This window comes from Camelina sativa, chromosome 11 (assembly GCF_000633955.1).
Source record: "Camelina sativa cultivar DH55 chromosome 11, Cs, whole genome shotgun sequence".
NCBI lineage: Eukaryota > Viridiplantae > Streptophyta > Magnoliopsida > Brassicales > Brassicaceae > Camelina > Camelina sativa.
Window position 1 is genome coordinate 17,906,028 of NC_025695.1, and position 22,651 is coordinate 17,928,678.

General features: G+C 33.9%; 3 protein-coding genes across 8 annotated transcripts in view; all 3 read right to left on the reverse strand.

The window, feature by feature from the left end:
* The window catches only part of LOC104723700 (protein NETWORKED 1B-like), a 7,588-nt gene extending 738 nt beyond the window's left edge, over positions 1–6,850 (reverse strand). The window contains exons 1-5 of one of the 6 annotated variants that reach the window (XM_010442093.2): positions 6,256–6,451; positions 5,830–5,907; positions 5,523–5,750; positions 1,431–5,437; positions 675–1,334 (exon numbers count right to left, since the gene is read on the reverse strand). In XM_010442093.2, coding sequence (XP_010440395.1) covers positions 675–1,334; positions 1,431–5,437; positions 5,523–5,622 — 4,767 coding nt within the window. In that variant the 5' untranslated portion in view covers positions 5,623–5,750; positions 5,830–5,907; positions 6,256–6,451. Of the gene's footprint in view, positions 1–264; positions 1,335–1,430; positions 5,438–5,522; positions 5,751–5,829; positions 5,908–6,193; positions 6,228–6,255; positions 6,452–6,477 lie in introns of those variants that run through there. The other 5 variants (XM_010442094.2, XM_010442095.2, XM_010442092.2 and 2 more) reach the window with 5 other exon arrangements.
* LOC104723702 lies at positions 13,883–15,827 on the reverse strand. Its single transcript, XM_010442098.2, has 4 exons — positions 15,285–15,827; positions 14,972–15,187; positions 14,286–14,864; positions 13,883–14,198 (listed from the first exon to the last, which is right to left on the reverse strand). The coding sequence occupies exons 1-4, from the start codon at positions 15,648–15,650 to the stop codon at positions 14,175–14,177; spliced, it is 1,185 nt and encodes a 394-aa protein (XP_010440400.1). The 5' UTR covers positions 15,651–15,827; the 3' UTR covers positions 13,883–14,174.
* LOC104728086 (glutathione S-transferase T3-like) lies at positions 21,004–21,912 on the reverse strand. The gene has a single exon (XM_010447119.1). It carries the CDS (start codon positions 21,910–21,912, stop codon positions 21,004–21,006), a length of 909 nt encoding a protein of 302 aa, XP_010445421.1.

Consider the following 22,651-nt stretch of genomic DNA (forward strand, 5'->3'; position numbering starts at 1 on the left):
TAGTAAGTTAGCACTTAGCACACTTTATGTCTGTAGTTTAGTGGTTGTGTAATAAAGATGTCAATCCATCATGTTCTTCACAACACAAACCAAACATTTCTTGTAATATATAGGTTTCCTCTTTTGAAATTCTTGTCCACTGAAGTATAGAAGAGGTAGTGAAACATATTCTGAAAATCCAAGTGCTGCCATTTACTCATTCAACCCCAGCTCTAGCTTTATTTTAAAATACATCTTACGCTAATTGCTAAGATATTACAGACACCATACTAATACTACTAGAGTTCATTATTACCTTATGAAACACCCTACTCTTCATTAGTTGAAGATCTTATACACCCGCAGAACCGGTTTTTCTTCTTTCTTGCAGTTCTTTTCCCGCTCTTGTGAATAATGTCTCTCAAAAGAATCACTGTCCTAGTCTCTGAAAGCATTTTGCTTCCTTTGCTTTTGGTGCCATCTTCAAGCTTCAGCACTGCTTGCTCTATGTTCTGCAATTTATTTTGCAGCTGCTCTATCTTCTCAGACCCGTTTTTTGACTTCTCCACGACCACCTTTCTGTATATATCTCTGGCATCTCCGGTCTCCTCAATTTCCTTGGACAGAATCTCGTTTGTGTTTTCAAGCTGCAAGACAGATTCTTCCATTTCTTTCAACTGTCTCTTCACTATAACCAAATCAGCGTTGCTGAATCTTCCTTGTTTCTCATTCATCTCCAGCTTGCTTTTCAGATCTGTTAGGCTAATCCGGAGACTTGACAGTCTCCTTGAATCAGACAAGAGTCTCTCCATAATCTTTGCCTTGTCATCATTGTTTCTAGACAACTCTGCCTTGTCAACAACACCAACTGCCTTATCAGATTCTATAGAGGGATTCCGGCTTAAGCGACGGAGACGGGAGTTCAATGGCCTCTGTGGTTCGTTACAGTTGATGAGAAAGTTTATGCTGGTCTCTGATTCATCAGATTCGTCCCAAAACTCAAACATCTCATTGGAACGACGACTAGTTCCCTGGCTTCTGCCACAGATCTGGGAGTCTGTGACTAGATCATGAGGATTTTCTTTCATCGATAATCCATTCTTCACCTCGGTCATCCGAGACCTAGATCTTGTCTGTTTGGATTCACCAGAGAACTTGTCATCAAGTTGTATATTTTCAATCTTCATGCGGCCTCTGCTTTTGTGGGAGGCACTTCGTGTTATTTTCCTTGAAAGCCTGCCTTTTTCTTTGTTCCTAGGTTTAGTTTCCTTCAGAATCACAATTCCATTGCATGCACTGGTGGTACTGCCACTTTCTTCATTCTCTTGACAGACAGCTTCTTCCAGATTGTCTCCCTGAAGAAAATGGAAGGGTTTAGAATTCATAAGTCCGCGGCAGCTAGAAAGATGAGTTTTAACATTTGAAATCCATGAATGAGTGGGAAAGTTTACCTCTCTCTGTTGATAGGCTGTTGCAGGAAATTTCGTTAAAGCCTGAGTACTTTTATCAAGGGATGATTTTACATCTCCTGCCAAAGATGTTATCACAGGATCATAAGCTGACAGTTTACTCTTCAGCTCAGTCACTTGAGACTCCAAAAAGCCAATTGTTTCTTTCATCTGGTTTATCTTCGTCGTTTTTGTAACAACTTCATCATTGAGATTTTTACAAACTCCTGTGAGTTCATTAACTTTGTTCTCAAGAATGAGTTCACGGACAGCTGAGATATGAAAATCAAAGTAGAAAGATGTTGCTTCAGCATCCCAAAGTTCAATCTCATTGCTTTTCTCTTGCAGCTCAAAACTCAGGTACTCCTCTCGAACTTGTTGTCGTTGGATTTCTTCGTGTAAGAAATCTACCTCTGACTCCAAATTCTCATTCATAGTGTTCAGTTTTGTAATCTCTTCCTCCTGTTTTCCAGTAACATCTGACAGTTCGGAAATCTGCCTCTCTAAGTTTCCTCTCATTTGTCTTGATTTTTCACAGTCTTTCCTCAGCTCCTCAACCTCTCTGTGCAGTTCTTCATTCGCAGTGTGTGTAGCCTTAAGCACATGCTCTGCTTCTAGAATTTCCATTTCCCTACGTTCCAAGATTTTGTCTACACTATAAACCTGATGATCCAAGAGTCCATTTAAAAAGTTGTCTTCTTCAATGCCTTCATGTAACATCTCTAGCATCTCTTTTAGACCTTGACTTTCTTCCTCTTTACCTTTTAACCTTTCCTCCAGTGTCTCAACCTTGTGCCTCAGGCCTGTACTAATTTCTTGTAATCTTCTCATAGCTTCAACAAAACTTTCAACCTCAACAGCCATTCCAGACCCAAAAGATTTGTAAACCTCACACATGTTACTCAAAGCAACAGCTTCCTGAAGAATTGCATCATTATCTTCCTCAACTACACACATTCCATCTTTAAGTTCTGAGAATTTCAGAAGCAAACTTTTGTTATCATTGAGTGTAGACGAATAATCTTGTTGCAAAACCATGTATGACTTATGCAAACTCTCAAACTTTAGATGCTCCGTTTGCAGTTCAGCTCTCAGCTCTTGCTCTTGTTGCTCTCTTTTAATCAGTTTTGATTTTAACAACCGGTTCGTCTCCAATAGCTCTTGCTTGTCCTTTTCCAGCATTCCACACTGATGTACTACAGTCTTTAGATCTTTTTCGACGGTGTTCTTCTCCGATTCGAGCAACAAACCGTCGGACTGGAACTGTCCAAGTAGAGATAAGAGCACTGAGTTCTCAACTACTAGCCGCTGCATCTCATATTCAGCGCTGGAAAGTGAACATTTTAGACCATCAATCTCTCCCAAAACAAGTGAAACTGAAGGTTGGTCTTTCGCAATCTTTTGTTCTGAATTCTTACAGTGTGCTTCAACTTGGAGTGCCTTTATCACTTGATAAATTACACCCCTCAAGCTATCAATCTCGTCCAAAAAAATTTCTGCTTCCATCTGCTGCTCGAGATTCTCATTTTCCAGTTCAGAGATAAGTTTCTCTGAGAATTCCGAAGCTTCTACATGCTTCTGACACTCAATCAGGAGAGAAAAGTTCTTCTGCTCCAGATCTTCTATAAGCTTTTGCAAGATGAAGATCTCGACTTGTTTGTTTACAACTCTGTCAAGCTCTTCTTCATACTCTCTTTTCCTGGAGCGACACTCTTCTCGAAGATAGCTCACATTCTTCTGAAGATCTGCTAATCTGCTTTCGGTCGATCGCTTGTAATTAGCACTCTCCTGCTTCTCAGCGGCAAGTGAGACCTGTAACTCTTCTACTTGATGGTTTTTGAGCTTATTATCGCTCAGTGAATCGGCATATTTTACTTCCAATTCTGTATACTTCTTCTCCAAGATTCCTAGCTTCTCCTCAACCTTATACAATTGAGAGACAAGAGATTCTCTTTCCTTCATAAGTTCATACTTATCATTTTTGAGCATTAGGACAAAATCTTCAAAGTACTTTGACTTATCTCTTAGACTTATAAGCTCAATGTTTGCAACAGAAAGGGAACTCTCCAATAAAGAGTTCTTTTCCAAGAGCTTCTGCATATTTGCAGTCATGATTTGCAACTGGGAGAAAAAGTTAGCTCTCTCGGCAGAAAGCTCAGATTTCTCTCCTTGTAAAGACTCACATCTTTCTTGCAGATCCTTTGCTTTCTCCCTGGAACCGTCTAGTTTTGTGTTTGATTCCAAAAGAAATTTCTCCAAATCAGCATTCCTCTTTAGAATGCTGTCCATTTCACTTAGCTTTCCTGCAACAGCATTTTTTTCATCTCTCTGATTGGTGCATAACTCGATCAGCTTCGAGTTCTCGTCTTGTAGTTTCTTCACGGAGTAGGAAAGAGATTGAGGATCAAAACCTGTGAGCCTCACTTGATCAATTAAGTTTTGGAATCTCTTCTTCATGTTGTCAATATTACTCTTCACATAATGGATCTCTACTTGAAGAGCACTGCTCTGGTTCATCTGTTTCGCAACTTCTTCCTCGAGCTTTTCTTTCATCTTCTTCAAGCAAGAGATCTCATTTTTCTGAATCTCGAAGGAGATCATAGATGTGTTATTTACTTCACTTAAGTTTCGGTTTTCTTCTTCAACTGAGCTGATGTCACCTTCCAACTTGTGATTGCGCATCTCCAGTTCGCTCAACATTTGAATCCGGCTTTGAAGTTCCAAGGTGAGAACCTTCTGTTCCTCTTGGGATTGAGAATGCAAACTCTCCAAATTTCGAAGGCTAGCTCCAAGTTCTGAAAACCGCAATTGTTCTTCTTGCATTAGAGCTTGAAGCTTTTCAATCTCGTTTTCCTTCTGGACAAGTTCTTGATCTTTAACTGACATTTTGTCCAGTAGATTGTCTGCTTCTACCTTTAGAGTTTGATTGAAGCTCTCCAAAAGAGCACACTGTTCCTCCACAGTCTTTATCTTTGCAGCACCAGCAAGAACTTCACTGCTCATTCTTTTGGCATTATCTTGAGCATGAGATACTTCTCTCTCTAAATTTGATATTGTCTCCAAACACTGCTGATACCGAACACTCAAGTCTTCATTCACTTCATTCAACTTCAGAAGTTCTTGTTTCAAAGCTTTGATTTCATTTTCTGCTTGTTCCGATTGGTCCCTGAAGATTTCAATACTCTCCTCAGCATCTCTAATTTTCTTCTCTAAAACAGATATCAATTCAAGGCATTTATTGTATCGGATTAAGTCAGTCTCCTTCTCAGATTGCAATCTAGAAAGCTCTTGCTTGAGACTCATAGCTTCCCTTTCTGCTTCAGATGCTTTGTCAGTAAGCCCCTTTGCATATTCTTGCTCATGAGAAACCGATGCTTCCAAATCTGCTATTTTATCCATGGATTGATTATACTGAAGAAGCCATGTATCCCTCTCGACCTCTAGCTTTGCAAGAGATTCTTTGAGTATTTTAATCTCAATCTCAGCTTTGCAAGCACGTTCATCAAATCCTCTAACATCCTTTTGAGCATCGTTGAGTTCTTTTTCGAATCTTGATAGTTTTGTCAAGGTTAGCTGATATTGGAGATTCAAAGCCTCCTTTTCAGTTTGAAGCTCAAGCAATGTTTCCTTTAAGCTTTCAACTTCAGAATCTGCTTCGTGAGAATCAGAAGTTCCACATAAATTATTCACCTGACTTAAACTCCTTTCACTTGTAGCACCACCCTTTTGGAAGTCTTCTGTATAAGGCTCAGAAGAAGATGATGCAGAATCCTCAATCATGCCGAAAGGAATCTGGTTAGGAAACGCCTCAACCATGACTTTATGCGCACGCCGAAGCTCCACTGTTGTATGATCATACCTCTCAGCTAAAGCACGATAAGCTCTGTACAGCTCTTCCACCAGTTTCATAAGCTCTGGACGTTTCTTGAAATACATGTCTGCCCTTCTTGCAAACGAATCTGCATCCGCTTCGATGAGCTTTATCATTGTCTTGACTTTGGAATCCATATCTGGTTCAGCACAAACACATATTTCATGTTAAATAAACTTCCAAAAAGACACAAAATCTATTGAACACACATTTGCAAAGGAGACCTGCAAGATTATCCTGAATCCATTTGGAGTTTTTGGGAATGTGACTATCCCACCACCACGAGTACAACCGCCTGGATTCTGACTGCGACAAATTGGCCATAGCAGCGCGGGTGCAAGAAGCTCAAAGAACGGGGTTGGATCCTTATTCCAGCAAGATCAAAAGTCAAGAATGCTTGATCCCTTTGATCCACCAACTAATATTCTATAGAAACTAACAACTCTACAAAACTGAAACAAAGCAAGTCTGTCAAAACAATCAAAGTAAAGTTACAGAAGCTTCAAATCGTTTTCTTATTGCAAAACAAACCTTTGCACTGTGGTTTTGCACCAAATGCTGAATAATCACTTTGGTATCCTTATATAAGAATATAAACAGTGGATCTTCCTGAAGAAGAAGAAAAAAAAAACTAACCATTGTCAGAGACAAATTCAAGAATATAGACAAAGATACAAACATGAGTTACTTCAATGCAGAGTTAATAACAAAACACAATCAAGACTTGGGAGAAAAGGGGGAAAAAACCAGTCTTTTTGTTTTGTTTGTATCATAAGAAAATAAGGATCAGAAGCATCATAGCTCAATAGAATTGAGTTGATAGAAACTGGAAACTGCAGACTTAAAAATATTAAAAATATGTATCACAAAGACAGATAAGTTCATCATTACCCACCAATAATAGATACAGCAAATAACAAAATGTCAAGCTTTGGGAACAAAACTAATCAAACTTACATACACACCAAACAAGAGTGAAGCTTTTCATATGAAATTTGCCAGAAACATGAAATGGGTACCAACCAAATTTTCCAAAGGAAGGAACTTTATCAAAATTCAGGAGAAAAAACTGGGAGATGATGAGTGCAAGCAACAGCGACGCAAAGATTAGAAACTGAAACATCAAGCGAAAACGATTGTTCTTAGAGAAATTTGTAAGGGATCAGAAAAAAAACTTACCGAACGAGAAATATATACATAGGGTTAAAAAATAAATAAACCCAAAGCTGTCAAAATATTGTAATTCAGTCTCTTGTCTCTTCAGTTGCAGCCATCAATGGAGAAACACACACATACAGAGACACAACACAACATTCATTCTCTCTTCTCTGCTCTGCGTCTGCGTGACAAGAGAATGATTAGTATGATTGGCTCCTCTCAAGACAGTAAAATATCCGATTTTTTTAATGATTTTTTTTTGCCTTTTTGTCGACAACACTATTGGACTCTTCGTTATCTCGCTGTCATTTTGTAATTAATTCATAGAAAATTAACGTTTTTGTTTTCTTCATAATCTGGTGTTTTAACGAAATTTATGGAAATTTTTGTATCTTTATAATGTATGGTTTAGTGAAAGAAAGAAAAAAAAGGATTCTTATGTGTCGGCAATCTGATAGGATTTAAATATGAAAGACTTTAGTATGCAGATAGAGGCAATATGACATTAACATCTCTCTCACAGACCAAACTGTTCAACATACGACAAATGTGTCCACTTTAAATACAGTCATTAACTCATTATAATCGTGAATATAATTGTTTTTTTTTTCTTTTTTTTTTACAACAGGAATATAAATGTCATATATATATACACAGAGCCGTGCCAAGGGCTATCGAAGCCGGAGGCACAACAACAAAAAATTTACATGGCAAAAATTTGTAAAATATTAATTCTGATAGATATTTTTTTTTTCCTTTTTTCTACCAAAATTACTTAGTTTTTCAAAATCAACACTTTTAACCAACATTTTAAGAAACAAGAATCAAGTTTAAGTTTTTACTAATTCATTTAATATTTAGTATTAAACCAAGCCATTTAATATTTCTAATGACATTTCAGTTTTTACTTTATTTATAGATTAATTACTAATTCCAGAAAACCTCATCCAAGTCTTTCGATTAAAAGATCTAAGCTCCTATGCTCTAATGAATCTCAGCAATTTCTTTTTGATGCACTGAGAGCATCTCCAATGCATCTCTATTTTTTTCCTCTATAAATAGAGAAAAATATAGCAATCTATTTTAGAGGCAAATTTGCTCCAACCCACTTCTATTCTCATCTCCAAAATAGAGATTGCTATATTTTCTTCTATTTATAGAGGAAAAAAATAGAGTTCCTCTAGATATAGAGGAAAAAAAGAATAGAGGTGGATTGGAGCAAAAATACCTCTATTATAGAGAAAAAAATAGGGAAAACCATTGGAGATGGTCTGAGGCACGGCTCTGTATATATATATACTCCCTTTGTCCCTCAAAGATTGATGTTTGAGGGATTTCACACAAATTAAGATATAATAATTATTAATTTTAAATACAATATTGTTTTCTTACTAAAAAATATTATATATTTATAAACCAATGACTATTCAGGATTTCAAATTTTCTTAATGATCACTTCATGAATTTTACAAAGGTTTAATATTAATTAACTAAAAGTGGTAAAATATCAATCTTTGTCGGACAAAAAAAAAATTACACAACATGAATCTTTAAGGAAGTACATTATATGTTTCCCATCTCTTCTAGAGAAACAAGTGGCTATTTCTTTGCAAAATATATACACTGTATATATGTTTTGTTTAATCTAATTTTGACAATGATTTACTTCCGAATATCTTATTTGATTTTTAATCTATGGTGAATTGATGGTATTGTCTAGTCATGGGTATTCGAATATTTATTTTTGTTATTGGTTTGGTAATTTTGGTTTTTGGATTTTAGATTAATTATCTATTCGTTTTTTTAAGAATTTTGGTTCGATTTCCTTTGGGTAACCTTTCTTGGCTCGATGTCTTTATTTTTTTCAGATAATTTTGGATTTTAAGGGTTTGGATATTTTTGGTTGCTTATTTGGGTAATTAAATGTATTTTGAATATTTCAAAATTTTTGATTCGGTGACTCGGATAATTTTCAGTTATGTATTTATTTTTGGTATAAAAATAACTAATATTTTAGATATACACTATAACTGAAATTGTATTTCAGACATCCATTCAATTCTCGGATCAGTATGATTCGATTAATGTACTTTTTGGTTTTTAAATTTAATATCCATTAGTTAGTACGTCAATTTGGGTTCAATTTTGGTTTTCCAGTATTGTCAGTTGTTATTTACTATAAATCACACCTCGTTAGTTAATGAAATAATAATAAGGTTTATGATTCTGAATGGCACACGATTTCGTCGAAATCTATATTAAAAATTTTGAAATACGTTTGGCAATCTACCCTTTTAGTTATAATTATTTACATGAAAAGTCGTTACAAAAAGTGTTTCCAAATTTTATCTAACTTCTATAAATCTTTTTACCTAATTCAAACATAAATATATGATTCTTCTTTTACTTTTTATTTGATCTTATATTTAAATATTTTAAATTATTATATAATAAAATTATTTAATAATTAAATTTTTTGATTTTTTGATATTATGCGATTCAAGTTTTTTTAAACGGATATGTATTACACAATTGATGAATAAAAAGATGTGTATAGAATGTTCCACACTGCCTGGAAAAATAGGGTACTGGTTTAGAGTCAAACTATAAAAAAAATCGCAATAATTCTGAATACGAATGAGCATGAAGATTCATTTATCAGACATTCAAATTTCTAAATTTTATTTGGTTTATTCTGATTCTTTATTTTAAAGAAAATAAACTTTTAAAAAGTTAAAATATCATTAACTCGATGCTATAAAGATAAAACATCATTTTATTATTTTGTTAACATTATCAATATTAGAGTATTAGACATATTTAATTAACTTGATTGGATAAATATTTTGTAAAAAATCAAATTGTCTTGCGTTATGTTACTTGTTAAATCATAATTAAAATACAATCATACAATCTTAAACATTAAACAAAGTAAACAAAATTAACAAATAAATATAACTTTAAATTTAAAAATTTTAATCAAAAAACTTGTCTCGCGGTATACCGCGGATTAAATTCTAGTGAGTTAATTTTATAAAATGCAGCTCTGTTTTTATTTTCGATGAAAACTATGTAATAGAAAATGATGTATTCTAGCATTAAACATGTTGTTAATGTAAGGGTATCCTTAATTTAAGCTTCTCTCATATCCCCTATATAATATTACGGAAGTACACAACTTCTTTTTGGTAGACTATATAATTGTTATAGGTTATAAATTTATAGTTATTATTTGATTCATTAGTTGGTTACAAAATATGTTATATGAGTTGACTTCCTTAGTTATACCTAGATTATGATATTCTTAAAAAGATTATTTCAAAGAATAAAATAAAATCTTCAAAGAGTATATTTACATAACCATGCATAGGCAACAAAATCTCGAAAATTAATCACGCTTAAGCGTAATTTCCGATTATGCAAACAAAATAAGTTTATTATAGTATATAAATATCAAATTAAACTACTTTTAAATATTTAAAATTAAATTAAACTATTTAATATTTCGGAATCCCCTATTTAATATTTCGGAAGTACACAACTTCTTTTTGGTAGACTCACAACTTCTTTTTGGTAGACTATATAGTAGTTATAAGTTATTAAGTTATAGTTATTATAATATACATTAGTTGGTTACAAAATAGATTATATGGATTGGCTTAGTTAGTCATACCGAGATTTAGGGGTTAAAATAATTACTTTTATACTTAAATAGGATATTTCAATGAATAATACAACTTAAATAAATAAAATATATAGACAAATGAAACAAGAAAAATAAATCTTTAACAAAATCTTTTTTTATTAAACACGACACCCCTCTGGTGTCGCTCGACATCCACACCCAAAATCCCTTTTTGGTTCACGGGTGTTAAAAGCACGGGTTGAAATTTCAAGAAATATGATTTCTCTGATTAAATTAAAGTTTGGAATAATGTTGTTTGGTAGACTTTCTCGATCAAGATGATTTTGACAAACATATGTTACATATTTAGTTCTAAAATTAATATATGTGGTATATTATGGGTTAAGTCATAGAATTAACAATCAAAATACAATATATAATTTTAAACACTAAACAAATCAAATAAAATTAACAAACAAAATTTTTTTTTATCACACAACTTAACCTGCAGTATACCACGAGTCAAAATCTATATCTATTAAAATATATCTTAAAAAATATATGCTATTTTTATAATTCATATTCAGCATATGATTTTATAGCATAATATTTTATAAAAAAATAAAAATAAAATAAAATAATTACATATATAATGTTCTGAATAAAATTTATAAAATAAACAAAAGAAATTTTAACTCGTACTGTAGCACACACGTAATATTCTAGTATACAGTATACCGTGTGTCACACCTTCTCATTTAATAGTCTGAAGTTAGCAATAAGTTGGGCATTATATATTTTAAGAATTGTTAGGCATGCATGTATTCAGTTGTTGTTCTATTATGCAAACTTATCACCTATAACTACTTTTGCCACAAAAATAAATATTTTCAATTATCACTTTATAGAAAGAGACATGTTGAAGAACATTATTGCCGTGTACTCATGTATATTAGCTTTTTATGTTCCCTAATTAATCATATGTATATTAGCCAATGAGTTTTTTTTTTAATTCTTAATTAACAAAAAAAATTGTTGCAAAGAGACCATCTCATTCTTATTGAATAATGATTAAAAAAACAATTATAGCCGTTGACAAATGAACTGTTATTAACTCACGGCCACGGGAGGATCGGTGAGATAGATATATATATATATATATAGTTTTGGACCCGGAAAAGATGATCATCTTCGATATAGTATGATGTTTAGTGAGAGTCTAAGAGATTATATAAAAATAGAAAATTATAGGTTCCTAGAGGACTATCTTCACTCGTCATAAAATATACCAATATTTGTAATATATAATTAGTAAAACTAAAAGTAAAACAAATGCATACAAACACAATAAAACAAATTATATCTTATACATACTAATTCATTGGTACATTTGATTACTTTCATTTCATGTATTAGTTTTGATAAAGTGGTCAAAATTACAATCTTAGAATCCCAAAAACCGCTAGATGCTTATATATTTTTTTCCTTTTTGTTTTGCACGCAAGCCACACTTCCACCAACAAACATACACTTCCACCAACAAACATCACTAAGTGTACGTCCAAGATCTATAAAGAGGATAATCAAGAAGAGGGGTCATCAAGATCACCCCCAAAAAAAATTTGTGACTAGAAAAGACATTAAAAAAATGGTGGGATGTCACAAAAAGAGATATATGCGAGAACAAGTTTGTAGTAACCTGTCTTTTTTGTCACTACGCGAAGCTAACATTCGCAACTCAATTATTATGTAAGGTCCTCACCAAAAGCCAAAAAGATAAAGATTTTTTTTTTTTTTTTTTTTGTAAATTTGATTTCAATCTAGCTATTTAAGTATAAAACCATTGTGTGATTATGGTAATTACATTATTTCATGGACAAATATAAGCCAATTTGGACGTTTATGTAAGATAAAGAGTAGGGTCCTTATCTTATTCATATTTGCCATATGGTGAGTGAATTGTCAATGTTAGGTATGGAGAAATGTCGTTGTTAAGAGGGTGGCATTATTGTCCTTCACATCCCGGTGAATTTTTTAACAACACCGAACCATAACATGACCAACTCCGTCTTCAATTCTCTATATCAATATATGTACAATTGCTACGACAGTTTTATCAACCCATGCATAAATAAAATGTGTGTCCCATGTCATTAGGTGAAATAGAACGATACGGCTATTACGAAGGTGATAAAATACATAATTTTCTTAGGGAAATCAACTGTGTAAGATGTATTTCAATTATCTCTATTTTACAAGTCAAGGCGAGAAGTCCCCAAATTTATAATATTGAGAACTGAAGAACTCTTCAAGTCTTCACACCCATTTTTATTTTATAGATTGATTATTATTATTATTATTATTATTATTATTATTATTATTATTATTATTATTATTATTATTATTATTATTATTATTATTATTATTATTATTATTATTATTATTATTATTATTATTATTATTATTTTGGACAAAATAGATTGATTACTTAGCAAAAGAAGAAGATTTACGTGGGCTTTCAGATATAGACAATTTATATGGGCTGATCACCTTACTGGTCCATACCCAATTAACTTCGTTGTAAATTTTGTTTAATGGAGTGTTCATATTGCAAACCAGATTTTATAAATTTGGACTAGTTTTGGGGATATTAGATATGTAAAAATTTGAGTACTTCCTGTAATGTAAAGTAACTGCAGTAGCCAACCATTGATTATAAAATTTTGGATCGTAGTTGTTTACTTTATAGCTTTCAACTATTGCACAATGATGATTTGGATTATCGTGGTTTTTTTGTAAAAATTATAATTCCTTATGAAACTAAAAATCGCAATTTGGTTTGATTGTTGTGCGAGATTTACACGGAACTAAACCAGCTTAATAAGAAAAAAAAACTTCAAGAAAACAATTTTCTTTATTGATCTCAAACAAACTCAATGAAATTACAACGGGATTCTAACTAGCATCAAAAACAAGTTAAGGTTTTGCAAATATCGAACCTAGGGTTCTTGGGATCTTTTTTGTGTTGTCTTGTTCGGTCGTCGAGTTCGCTATTTATTTCGAGACGGTCGATCTCGGATAAGTCATTTGCCCTTCTTCGGAGGAGGAGAATATTTCATTTTCTCAAACATATTCGTATTTGTGTATATTCGATTTTATCTTTCTTTTACCTATCAGCAGGTCGCTTAGTGTTTTCCTATAAAAACTTGTGACATCCCGGTTTCAGGTACATTCGGAAAGGTTTAAAAGAATTGATTTTACCACCTATGTCACCAAAGAGCACTTATCTTTTCGGTCAATGGTCCTCAGAGAATTCCAGAGTTAAACGTGTTTGAGCTGGAGTAGTTTCAGAATAGGTGACCTTTCGGGAAGTGACTGTCGGAACTGTGTGAGTGAGGACAAAACACAGGAAAAAATCATGTGGTGATTTGTATAAACGGTAACAAATCTTTAAAACCTACCAGACGTAGTAAACCGACCATCGGATATGGACAGACTCGTTGGCCTAATTAAAAGACGGAGGCCATCAAAGAAAATGTGTTTGTAAGTGGACATAAGCCCACTAAAAATGACGTCGGGGCGTTACAAAACTGAATTGATCGGGCTTCGTTTGATTACTGGGCCAAGCTCTTTGAGTTTGATGGACTATATTTGGTTTAAATCAGGTTAACTGTATGGTGCTAAATCACTCTCCTACTGTAGCGTTATTGGTTTATAAGATTAATTTTCCAAAGCATATTTACATTTTGTTGACTTTTGTTCATTCTTATTTGATTACAATTCAGTTTGATGCCTAGTGACAATACAAATCCCATAGGTGCTGGCTCTGGTTTTTAGCGCCGATCGAAGTATAGGAGTTGAACAACGACAAACAAACTATCAAGTTATCTAAATGTATCATAAAGTTAATATGCGAATGATAATTAAAGACAAAAAGGGAAGAATCAAGATATAAGACAAGATGTCACTTCTACTAAATTCTTGCTTTACATCAAAGGATTTGTTCATGGATCAGATGCTATGAAGTATAAACCATAGAGCTCTTCGGTTTCTTGGCTTCTCAAATCACTTGAATACATCTAAATCACACTTTTCAGTACATGTTGTTTACCTGAACCTGCAACAAACACACATATTTAAGAAACATCAGTTCCAAATCTCAATGCATGCTTTCTTGCAAAACAAGTAATCTTTCCGGACTCACATCAACATGTCTTCCGTAGTTTGTACTGGTCATAATGGTACTGGTGGATCCGCATTCGCTCTCCATAAGCGACATGTTGGATTTATCGAGCTTAATCGCCATCCACGGATAGGACTGATGATGATGATGTTGATGTTGTTGTTGTTGACTGTCCTTGGCTGTTGTATTTGATCCCAACTGAGATGAAGATCTCTGCATCCGTACAGCTCTAGGGACACCGTTGTTCCTCGGTGCTTCCATGGAAGATCTTCTCCTCCCGGTCGTCTGCGGCTTCTCATAGATCTCAGCAGGTCTCTGCTTCGGCGCACTCTGAGACCTAGCCTTGGCTTTAGAAGACTGAGTATTAGCCATGTAATTTGGGAAGAGAGGGTAATCGTAAGAAGACAAAGTATCTCCATTGTAATACTCTTTGAATCTGTTGAAACACTGAGGACTACTTTGTGCTGTGTTGAACGAGTTACAATCCTCGAAATGGCTACTATACGCTCGAGGACTCATCTCAGTTAAAGCAGAAGGAGCAGGAGAGTAAAGTTTTGATTGAATGTCCATTTCCACAATCTTGATGTTTTCTTCATTCTCCTGCAAAATCAAAAAACAGAGGATAGTAAAAAAGTTAGATATCAAACTGAGGATCTGGGTGTTGTCAAGTTTGGATTTTGAGATCTGGGTTTTGGTAGATCCATTACGTGGTAAAGGTTACTGATCCGAGTTTTATGAATCGATGTTCTTGGATTTGTTGAATCTCCGATCAAACGTATCCTCTGTTCTCGAGCTTTGGCTTGAAGTGTTATTAATGCTTGCATACATCTAAGTGTAGCTGTTGCTTGTTTCCTCACTAAATGACCTCTTACCAATGCTTGTAATTTCACTAACCCTTTTAACGCTCTTAATGCTTTCCTCGCCTGCCACAAAAAAAATTGTAAACATTAGATTCTTTCAACGCTAATTGAAGCCAAAGTAGAGAAGTTGATTCGTCGGAATTTTTGTAAAATTTATTACCAAATGAGAACGGTAACACGCTTGAATCTTCACTGCTGGAAATTCTTCAATCTCTGCGACTGACACGTCCTTGATTTGTTCTTCTTTATTGTCCAAGATTGCGACCACAAATGGTTCTGGTAGCGGTGGAGGTGGTGGGGGAGGTGGGGGTGGCTGTTGAGGCGGTGGAGATGAACCTTTGAGGTTAATAGCACAAGCTGGTGGTGGTCCAGTGGCTGAAGAACGACGAAAACTCCATCGGCGTTTCTCCTTAGGAGTGCCTGGAGTTGACGAAGTGAATCCACATTCGCTTTGTATAATATTTTCCTTTCTTCTCTCTTTCTTTCCGGTTAAGAGACTTCGAATCCATTTGCTTGTTTTGCCCATTATTATCCTTCTCAAAAGTTTTTGTTCAAAACCACCATTTTAATGTCAGAGAAGAAGAGGTTGTAATGTGTGTGGTTTCGAGAAGTTATAATGGGACAGACATTTTCTTGTTTAAGACGTTGTACTCACAAACTCTTTAACTGCTTCTTTTTTCGGACAGCCTAACACCATAAGTGACTTAACCACCCATCACTCAATAACATTTAATTTCTTTCTTTTTTTTTTTCCTTTTTTTGTACCACCTTTTAGGTTGAATTTTACTTGAATTATGTTGGAATGTTTAAACGCTAGTTAATTTGTCTTTATTTTTATTTCTGGTCTCTATATGTAAATATCAAAACACATGAGCATAATACTATAACGCAATGTAGAGTTCGTCGGTTAATTATGAAGATATATTGCAAGTGAAGTAGTAAAAGTGTTTAGGAGGATGACCAAAGAATTTGGAAGAAAGAAGAAGAGAGGAAGCTCCACGGCCACGATTTATCCACTCGAAGGCCAACAAATCAGATTAGATCAGATTAGATCAGATTAGATTCCTTGATATCACAAAGTACTAGAATACCCTTTTACCCAACTCATCCTTCGAAAGACTAAACAATACTAGTATATTTTTCTCGTACAATGATGTATGGCTATATTACAAAATCAAGTGGCGTTATCCATATATCAATCGTTTGATAGTGTCATCAATGTTTTAGATTTTGAATTGGCATTCAGATGGAGTAGCTAGTTGTATAAATGTTTAGCCAACTTTTGTGTGTGTCTGTGTAAGATAGTAACGTTTCGTTGAAGTATGAATTGCGCTTTCTCTTCAATACTTGATTATGTAGGACGGCGTGTGTGATCATGAACCTAGTAGATAGCTACGTAACATAATGAGATACTGATGCCTTACTGCTCATCCCAAAAGAGACAGACACCTTAACTCTTGGACTAACAAAGGGGTAAATAAGTCACTGGATTAGATAGCGAGATTTAAGATGGGTGAGTGAGCCATGTGAAAAAGGGTAAAAAACATGCAGAATCCGTGTGAAATAATTTATCATTATCGTATAAGGGACGTAACTGTGTTCATGGATTTTAGCATGAGAATGAGACATATATTACCATTACCCTATAATATGATTATATCAACATTTGGAATAATAAAAACACGGTTGGCTTTATTGGCCCCCACACTGAAATGTATGAGAAAATGATGTTAGTACAGTAAAACCTCTATAAATTAATAATGTTAGGACCATGAAAATTTATTAATTTATAGAGGTTTTAATTTTTCGATAAATTAATAATTATTAATTTATCGAAAAATTAAAACCTCTATAAATTAATACTCGATAAATTAATAATACCTATAAATTAATAAATTTTCATGGTCCGAACATTATTAATTTATAGAGGTTTTAATTTTTCGATAAATTAATAATTATTAATTTATCGAAAAATTAAAACCTCTATAAATTAATACTCGATAAATTAATAATACCTATAAATTAATAAATTTTCATGGTCCGAACATTATTAATTTATAGAGGTTTTAATTTTTCGATAAATTAATAATTATTAATTTATCGAAAAATTAAAACCTCTATAAATTAATACTCGATAAATTAATAATACCTATAAATTAATAAATTTTCATGGTCCGAACATTATTAATTTATAGAGGTTTTAATTTTTCGATAAATTAATAATTATTAATTTATCGAAAAATTAAAACCTCTATAAATTAATACTCGATAAATTAATAATACCTATAAATTAATAAATTTTCATGGTCCGAACATTATTAATTTATAGAGGTTTTAATTTTTCGATAAATTAATAATTATTAATTTATCGAAAAATTAAAACCTCTATAAATTAATACTCGATAAATTAATAATACCTATAAATTAATAAATTTTCATGGTCCGAACATTATTAATTTATAGAGGTTTTAATTTTTCGATAAATTAATAATTATTAATTTATCGAAAAATTAAAACCTCTATAAATTAATAATGTTCGGACCATGAAAATTTATTAATTTATAGGTATTATTAATTTATCGAGTATTAATTTATAGAGGTTCTACTGTAGTTTACTTTGTGGTTAGTCAAATGAGACTATTCAATTTATATGCTTCCTATTGTTTCCATCAAGAAGATATAATCCAAAAACATGGTAAATGAAATTAGGGTTGACCTAAAATTGAGCTAGTTTTGGGTTACCATTGTCATGTGAATTAGAAATTAGTCAATTGTGGAATATAACTTCGATGGATATATATAACCTCTTCATGTTTTCATTTCTTCTATGCATAAATAGAAATCTTGTTGGAATTGTAATCATATTTGAAAATTTGAAAAGATATTCTATTTTCAGTAAGTGACGCAAAATAATAAAATTGGTATACTTATCTTTTATGTCTTCATCGCATTAAAGAATAATTCCAAAATGTTATTTTCATGGTCGGAGGACCCCCTAATAAAAATGTAGGACACGTTTTGATACTAATTACCCTATATTTTTTTGTTTGTTTCCCCCATAAATCCATAAGTGATAATTGGATACGATGCATATATATGTGATAGGTCAAAATTCAATTGTTTTGCTTTTGAAGACAATGATGGGTACTTCTAGTTATAGACAATTTGGGTTTAAGACAGTTGTCGAAATCGACAAATATTTTTAATTGTGCTTATAATTTATACACGGGAAATGTAGATACCAAAATAAATATGATTTAGTTGAAATCACGTTATAGCAATCAGGAATTGTCCATACATATTGAATTAGTTGTTTGTGTTGTTGATTCTATCAGTACAATATAATTGTGCCATTCAAAACACGTCTAAATGATATCGTAAGCCAAACAAAACAAAAAAAATGGTTGGAAATTTGGTACTGCAAGCGACGGCTTAGTCTTCGAGTCATAGGTATTTTACATGCAAGAGTATTATTAACTTTATTGAGCCTGTGAATCATATAAAGTTTTAATATGATTAGAATTTCTTGGAATGCGAACTTAATACATACATATATATATATAAATAAAAATCAAATTGCACCAAACAAGCATAGATATAATTAAGTTGTTGAATCACAAAGCCAATCATGAGAGAAGATTGCTGCCTCTCGCACTGTCATTGACGATTATTATTAGTGGTTAGTTATGAGTTGGAACTTTGTTCCAAACTATATACACGGGGATTTGTTCATCACTCGTTAGGGCATTATTAATGGGAGAACTTTTTTTTGTGTTCTTAGATTAAATATATAGTGAAAATAATGTTAGATCAGTTGTTAAAATCATAGGTAAAAAAATGGGAGAACTAATTGTGGTGTTTTTAGAATAAAAATATAGTGAAATAATGTAAAATCAGTAGTTAAGATCTTTTGTTAAAAAGCTAGTTATTGGGAGAACATGTTTAAGATAGTAAGCCAAATTATACTTATTTCCGTTGACATAGTACGTAACTTCAGGAGCTCGACCGTAAATAATGTCATTAAATACTGGTGATTGATCAAGAACATTTGAATCGTTATAAGTACCTGGAGCTCCAAAAAATGCATGCCATATCCAGAGATCTTTTGAAGCTACTGCCTCCAAAACAATTGTTGGTTTACCGGTGCTTCGTGAATACATTCCTTTCCAGGCTGTTGGGCAATTTTTCCACTTCCAATGCATACAGTCGATGCTTCCAACCATCCCGGGAAAACCCCGCAGTTCTCCGTAAAAGAGTAGCCTTTGAAGATCCGCTTGTGTGGTTCGGCGTAGGTATTCAGTGCCAAACAAGTCAAATATTCCAACGACGAAATGTTCCAAACATTTACGAGAAGTCGATTCAGAGATACGTAAATATTCGTCAACCGAGTCCGCCCCAATCCCATATGCTAGTAGTCGAATTGCTGCAGTACATTGTTGTAGCGGTGAGAAACCATTCCGGAAGGTTGCATCCTTTTTTGGTTTAAAATATGGAACTTCTTCACTGAGACGATTCACAATACGCAAGAACAATGACTTGTTCATGCGAAACCGTCGGCGAAATTGCCTCGTCGTGTAAGTCGGATTATCACTAAAATAATCGTTCCACAAACGTTCGTGGCCTTCTTCCCGTTGTCTATCGATATAAATACGTGTAGATGGTTCCTCCGAAATTTCCTCTTCAGCAGCTTCAAATTGATTATTAAATTGTTCTTGAAAAAATTGGTTCATACTATCATTATTTGGATCATAATGGTAGTGAAATTTGTTTGAAGAAGATGCCATAGCAAAGAAGAAGAGAAAGAAGTATTTGTTTTGGGTGAGAAGGAATGAAATATTTTATTTTGGTTATAGAAGGAAATATTTTTGTTGTAGAGAGAAGCAAATGTTTGTTTTCGTGCAAGGAGCAAATGTTTGTGTTGGTGCAAGGAGCAAATGTTTCTCATCTCATATATACAAGTGATCAAACTAAAATCCAAAGAAGGCAAAGACATAGCAAACATCACGGGTTCATTCACGAGTACATAGCAACATCACGGGTTCACAAAGCTATCAAACTAGCTTAAACAAAAAATCCAAACAAAAATCCAAACAAATAACAACCACCACACATCACGGGTTTGGTAATACTAAAGCAAACATCAACATCCGAAAGCAAACAACATCCGAAAGCAAACAACAACATCCACACATCACGGGTTGATCATTACTTGAGCTGGTTCACTTGGTCAGTCAGCTGGATCACTCGGTCCTTGAGCTGGATCACTTGATCCTTGAGCTGGATCACAAGTACCTTGAGCTGGATCATTTGGTCGTTGAGCTGGATCACTTGTTCGTTGAGCTGGTTCAGTTGAGCTGGATCATTTGGTCGTTGAGCTTCACGGACCTGGTTCCGGAGGCTTGTGAATCCAATCGCAGGAGCTGGTTCCGGAGGATAGTAACAGGTCTCAGCCTCCTCTTCTGACTCAGTACTATAGTCTAATGGGCTGTTTATACCATAGTCATATTCACGGTCCATGACTTCTTCAACCTGAAACCGAAACACATATATAAGTTCATGAAAACATATATAAAACATGGATTCACATATAGCATATTAACATTGATATGGATTCACGGGTTCATATATAGCATATTAAAACAATGAACAACAAACATAAACATTGATTCATTCTAAACATTGAATCAAATATAAAACATCCACATTCATGAAAAACATATAGCATAGATTCATTCTAAACATCGCTTAAACAAACAAAATGGGATTCATTAAAAACATAGAGACCATACATAGTTAAACATGGATTCAAACATCCGAGATTCGCTTAGACAACAAACAAGATGGACAAACATCCGCATACGTAGTTAAAAAAAACATAGTTAAAACAGTTCCGCCATTAGCTTCTTCTTCAATGCTTTTTCATCTTCGTCTAGGGTTTCATTCTTGGCAATGAGAGTGTCAAGAGTGGACATCTTTTGGAGTTGTTTCATGCGCTCTAAATCCTTCTGTTTTATCTCCCACATGTGACTAAACTCCGCAGATGGTGCAGCCTTCTCTTTGCCTTTGTTCCTTACTCTTTTCGTTGCCTTGATGCCCGCGGGTCTGCTCTCGTGCTCACCAACGACAGAACCCGTAGATGGTGCAGCTTCATCAGCTTTTCTCTTGTTAGAACTGGTTGTCCTCGGAGTGGGGTTCATAGCCTCGAGACTTGTCCATTTCTGTTCATAGCGTAGAACATTCCAAGCATACTCCATACCGAACTTCTTCTTGTACAGGTTAGTGTAGATTTGGTGAGCATTTTGTAAAACATCTAGATCGTTCATCCCACTAGCTCTCTCACTCTCTGCCTCTGCAAAAGCTCCACAGAACCTGCTCACTTCCTTACTGATTTTTTGCCACCTTTGTCTACAATGGTCAGGGCGCCTAGGTTGAGCACCATCACGGACATGACTACTTGTTTCGTAGTAGTCTCCTATACGGATCCAAAAGGACCCTGCCTTTTGCCCATTCCCAACTACTGCATCCTTCGATGTGTTTAACCAGCCGCTTATTAGGACTAAGTCATCTTGGGTGGACCATAGCCTTCTCTCCCTTCGCTGTTCTGCTGTCTCTTCTGTTTGACTAGGAGGTTGACTCGGCTGTGAACTCGGCTGTGAACTTGGTTGTGAACTAAAAGAAGGAATTTGAGAGGAACCAATGTTTACATTGGGAGCAAAGCTGTCATATGGGAAGTTAAGAAGGCTAAAGTAGGGTTGAGACTGATTGTTAGGAGTATTGTTTGATTCCATAGCAATCAGAATTAAACAAAGAAAAGATATTGTTCGAAGGTGGATGATAGAAGAGAAGTAAAAGTTATGATAGATTGGAAGAAAGAAGCCAACAAGAAGGATGATAGAAGAGAAGTAAAACAGCGTGAGAGATTGATAGAAGATTCAGATGTAATATAGATCACTTAAGAAGGAAACAAGATGGACTTAAGAAGCAAAGCGGTTGGACGTAATGTAGAGAACTTAAGAAGCCATCATTAAATCAAAAGTTAGGTGTTGTTAGGGAGTTTTAATTGTAAATAACAACAACCTACTTCAGTCAAATCAGAAGTAAATAAAAGTCATTTACTATTTTTTCAAAGTAAATCATTCATAGATTTGGTAACTACTCAACTATATTTGTTAAAGCATTCATAAGTTACAAAGACTAGCCAAATCTAAGAGACATACAAACAANACCTTTCAAAAGTTTCACAAGTTTGAAAATTTTTGACAGTTTCACAAGTTTGAAAATTTTTGACAGTTTCAAAAGTTTAAAAATAGCAGACAGTTTCACAAGTTTTTACACAACTCAAACCTACAAAACAAAACTACAATCACAAAGACTAGCCAAATCTAAGAGACATACAAACAAACCAAATGATAAAAGGTTAGATGGTGAGACATACAAACCAAAACAAAGAGACACTTAATTGACAACAACAATGTCTAACATCCGACACCACAAAACAATTTCCCTCATTACACAATCAAACCACAA

What these genes read in the sequence shown, in the direction of transcription:
- LOC104723702 (XM_010442098.2), bottom strand. Translation starts at nt 15,650, where the DNA reads ATGGGCAAAACAAGCAAATGGATTCGAAGTCTCTTAACCGGAAAGAAA. An exon ending in GGATCAGTAACCTTTACCAC is followed by an intron (nt 14,865 to 14,971) that starts GTAATGGATCTA and finishes TTGATTTTGCAG; the next exon opens with GAGAATGAAGAAAACATCAA. An exon ending in ACTACGGAAGACATGTTGAT is followed by an intron (nt 14,199 to 14,285) that starts GTGAGTCCGGAA and finishes TGTTTGTTGCAG; the next exon opens with GTTCAGGTAAACAACATGTA.
- LOC104728086 (XM_010447119.1), bottom strand. Translation starts at nt 21,912, where the DNA reads ATGGAATCAAACAATACTCCTAACAATCAGTCTCAACCCTACTTTAGC.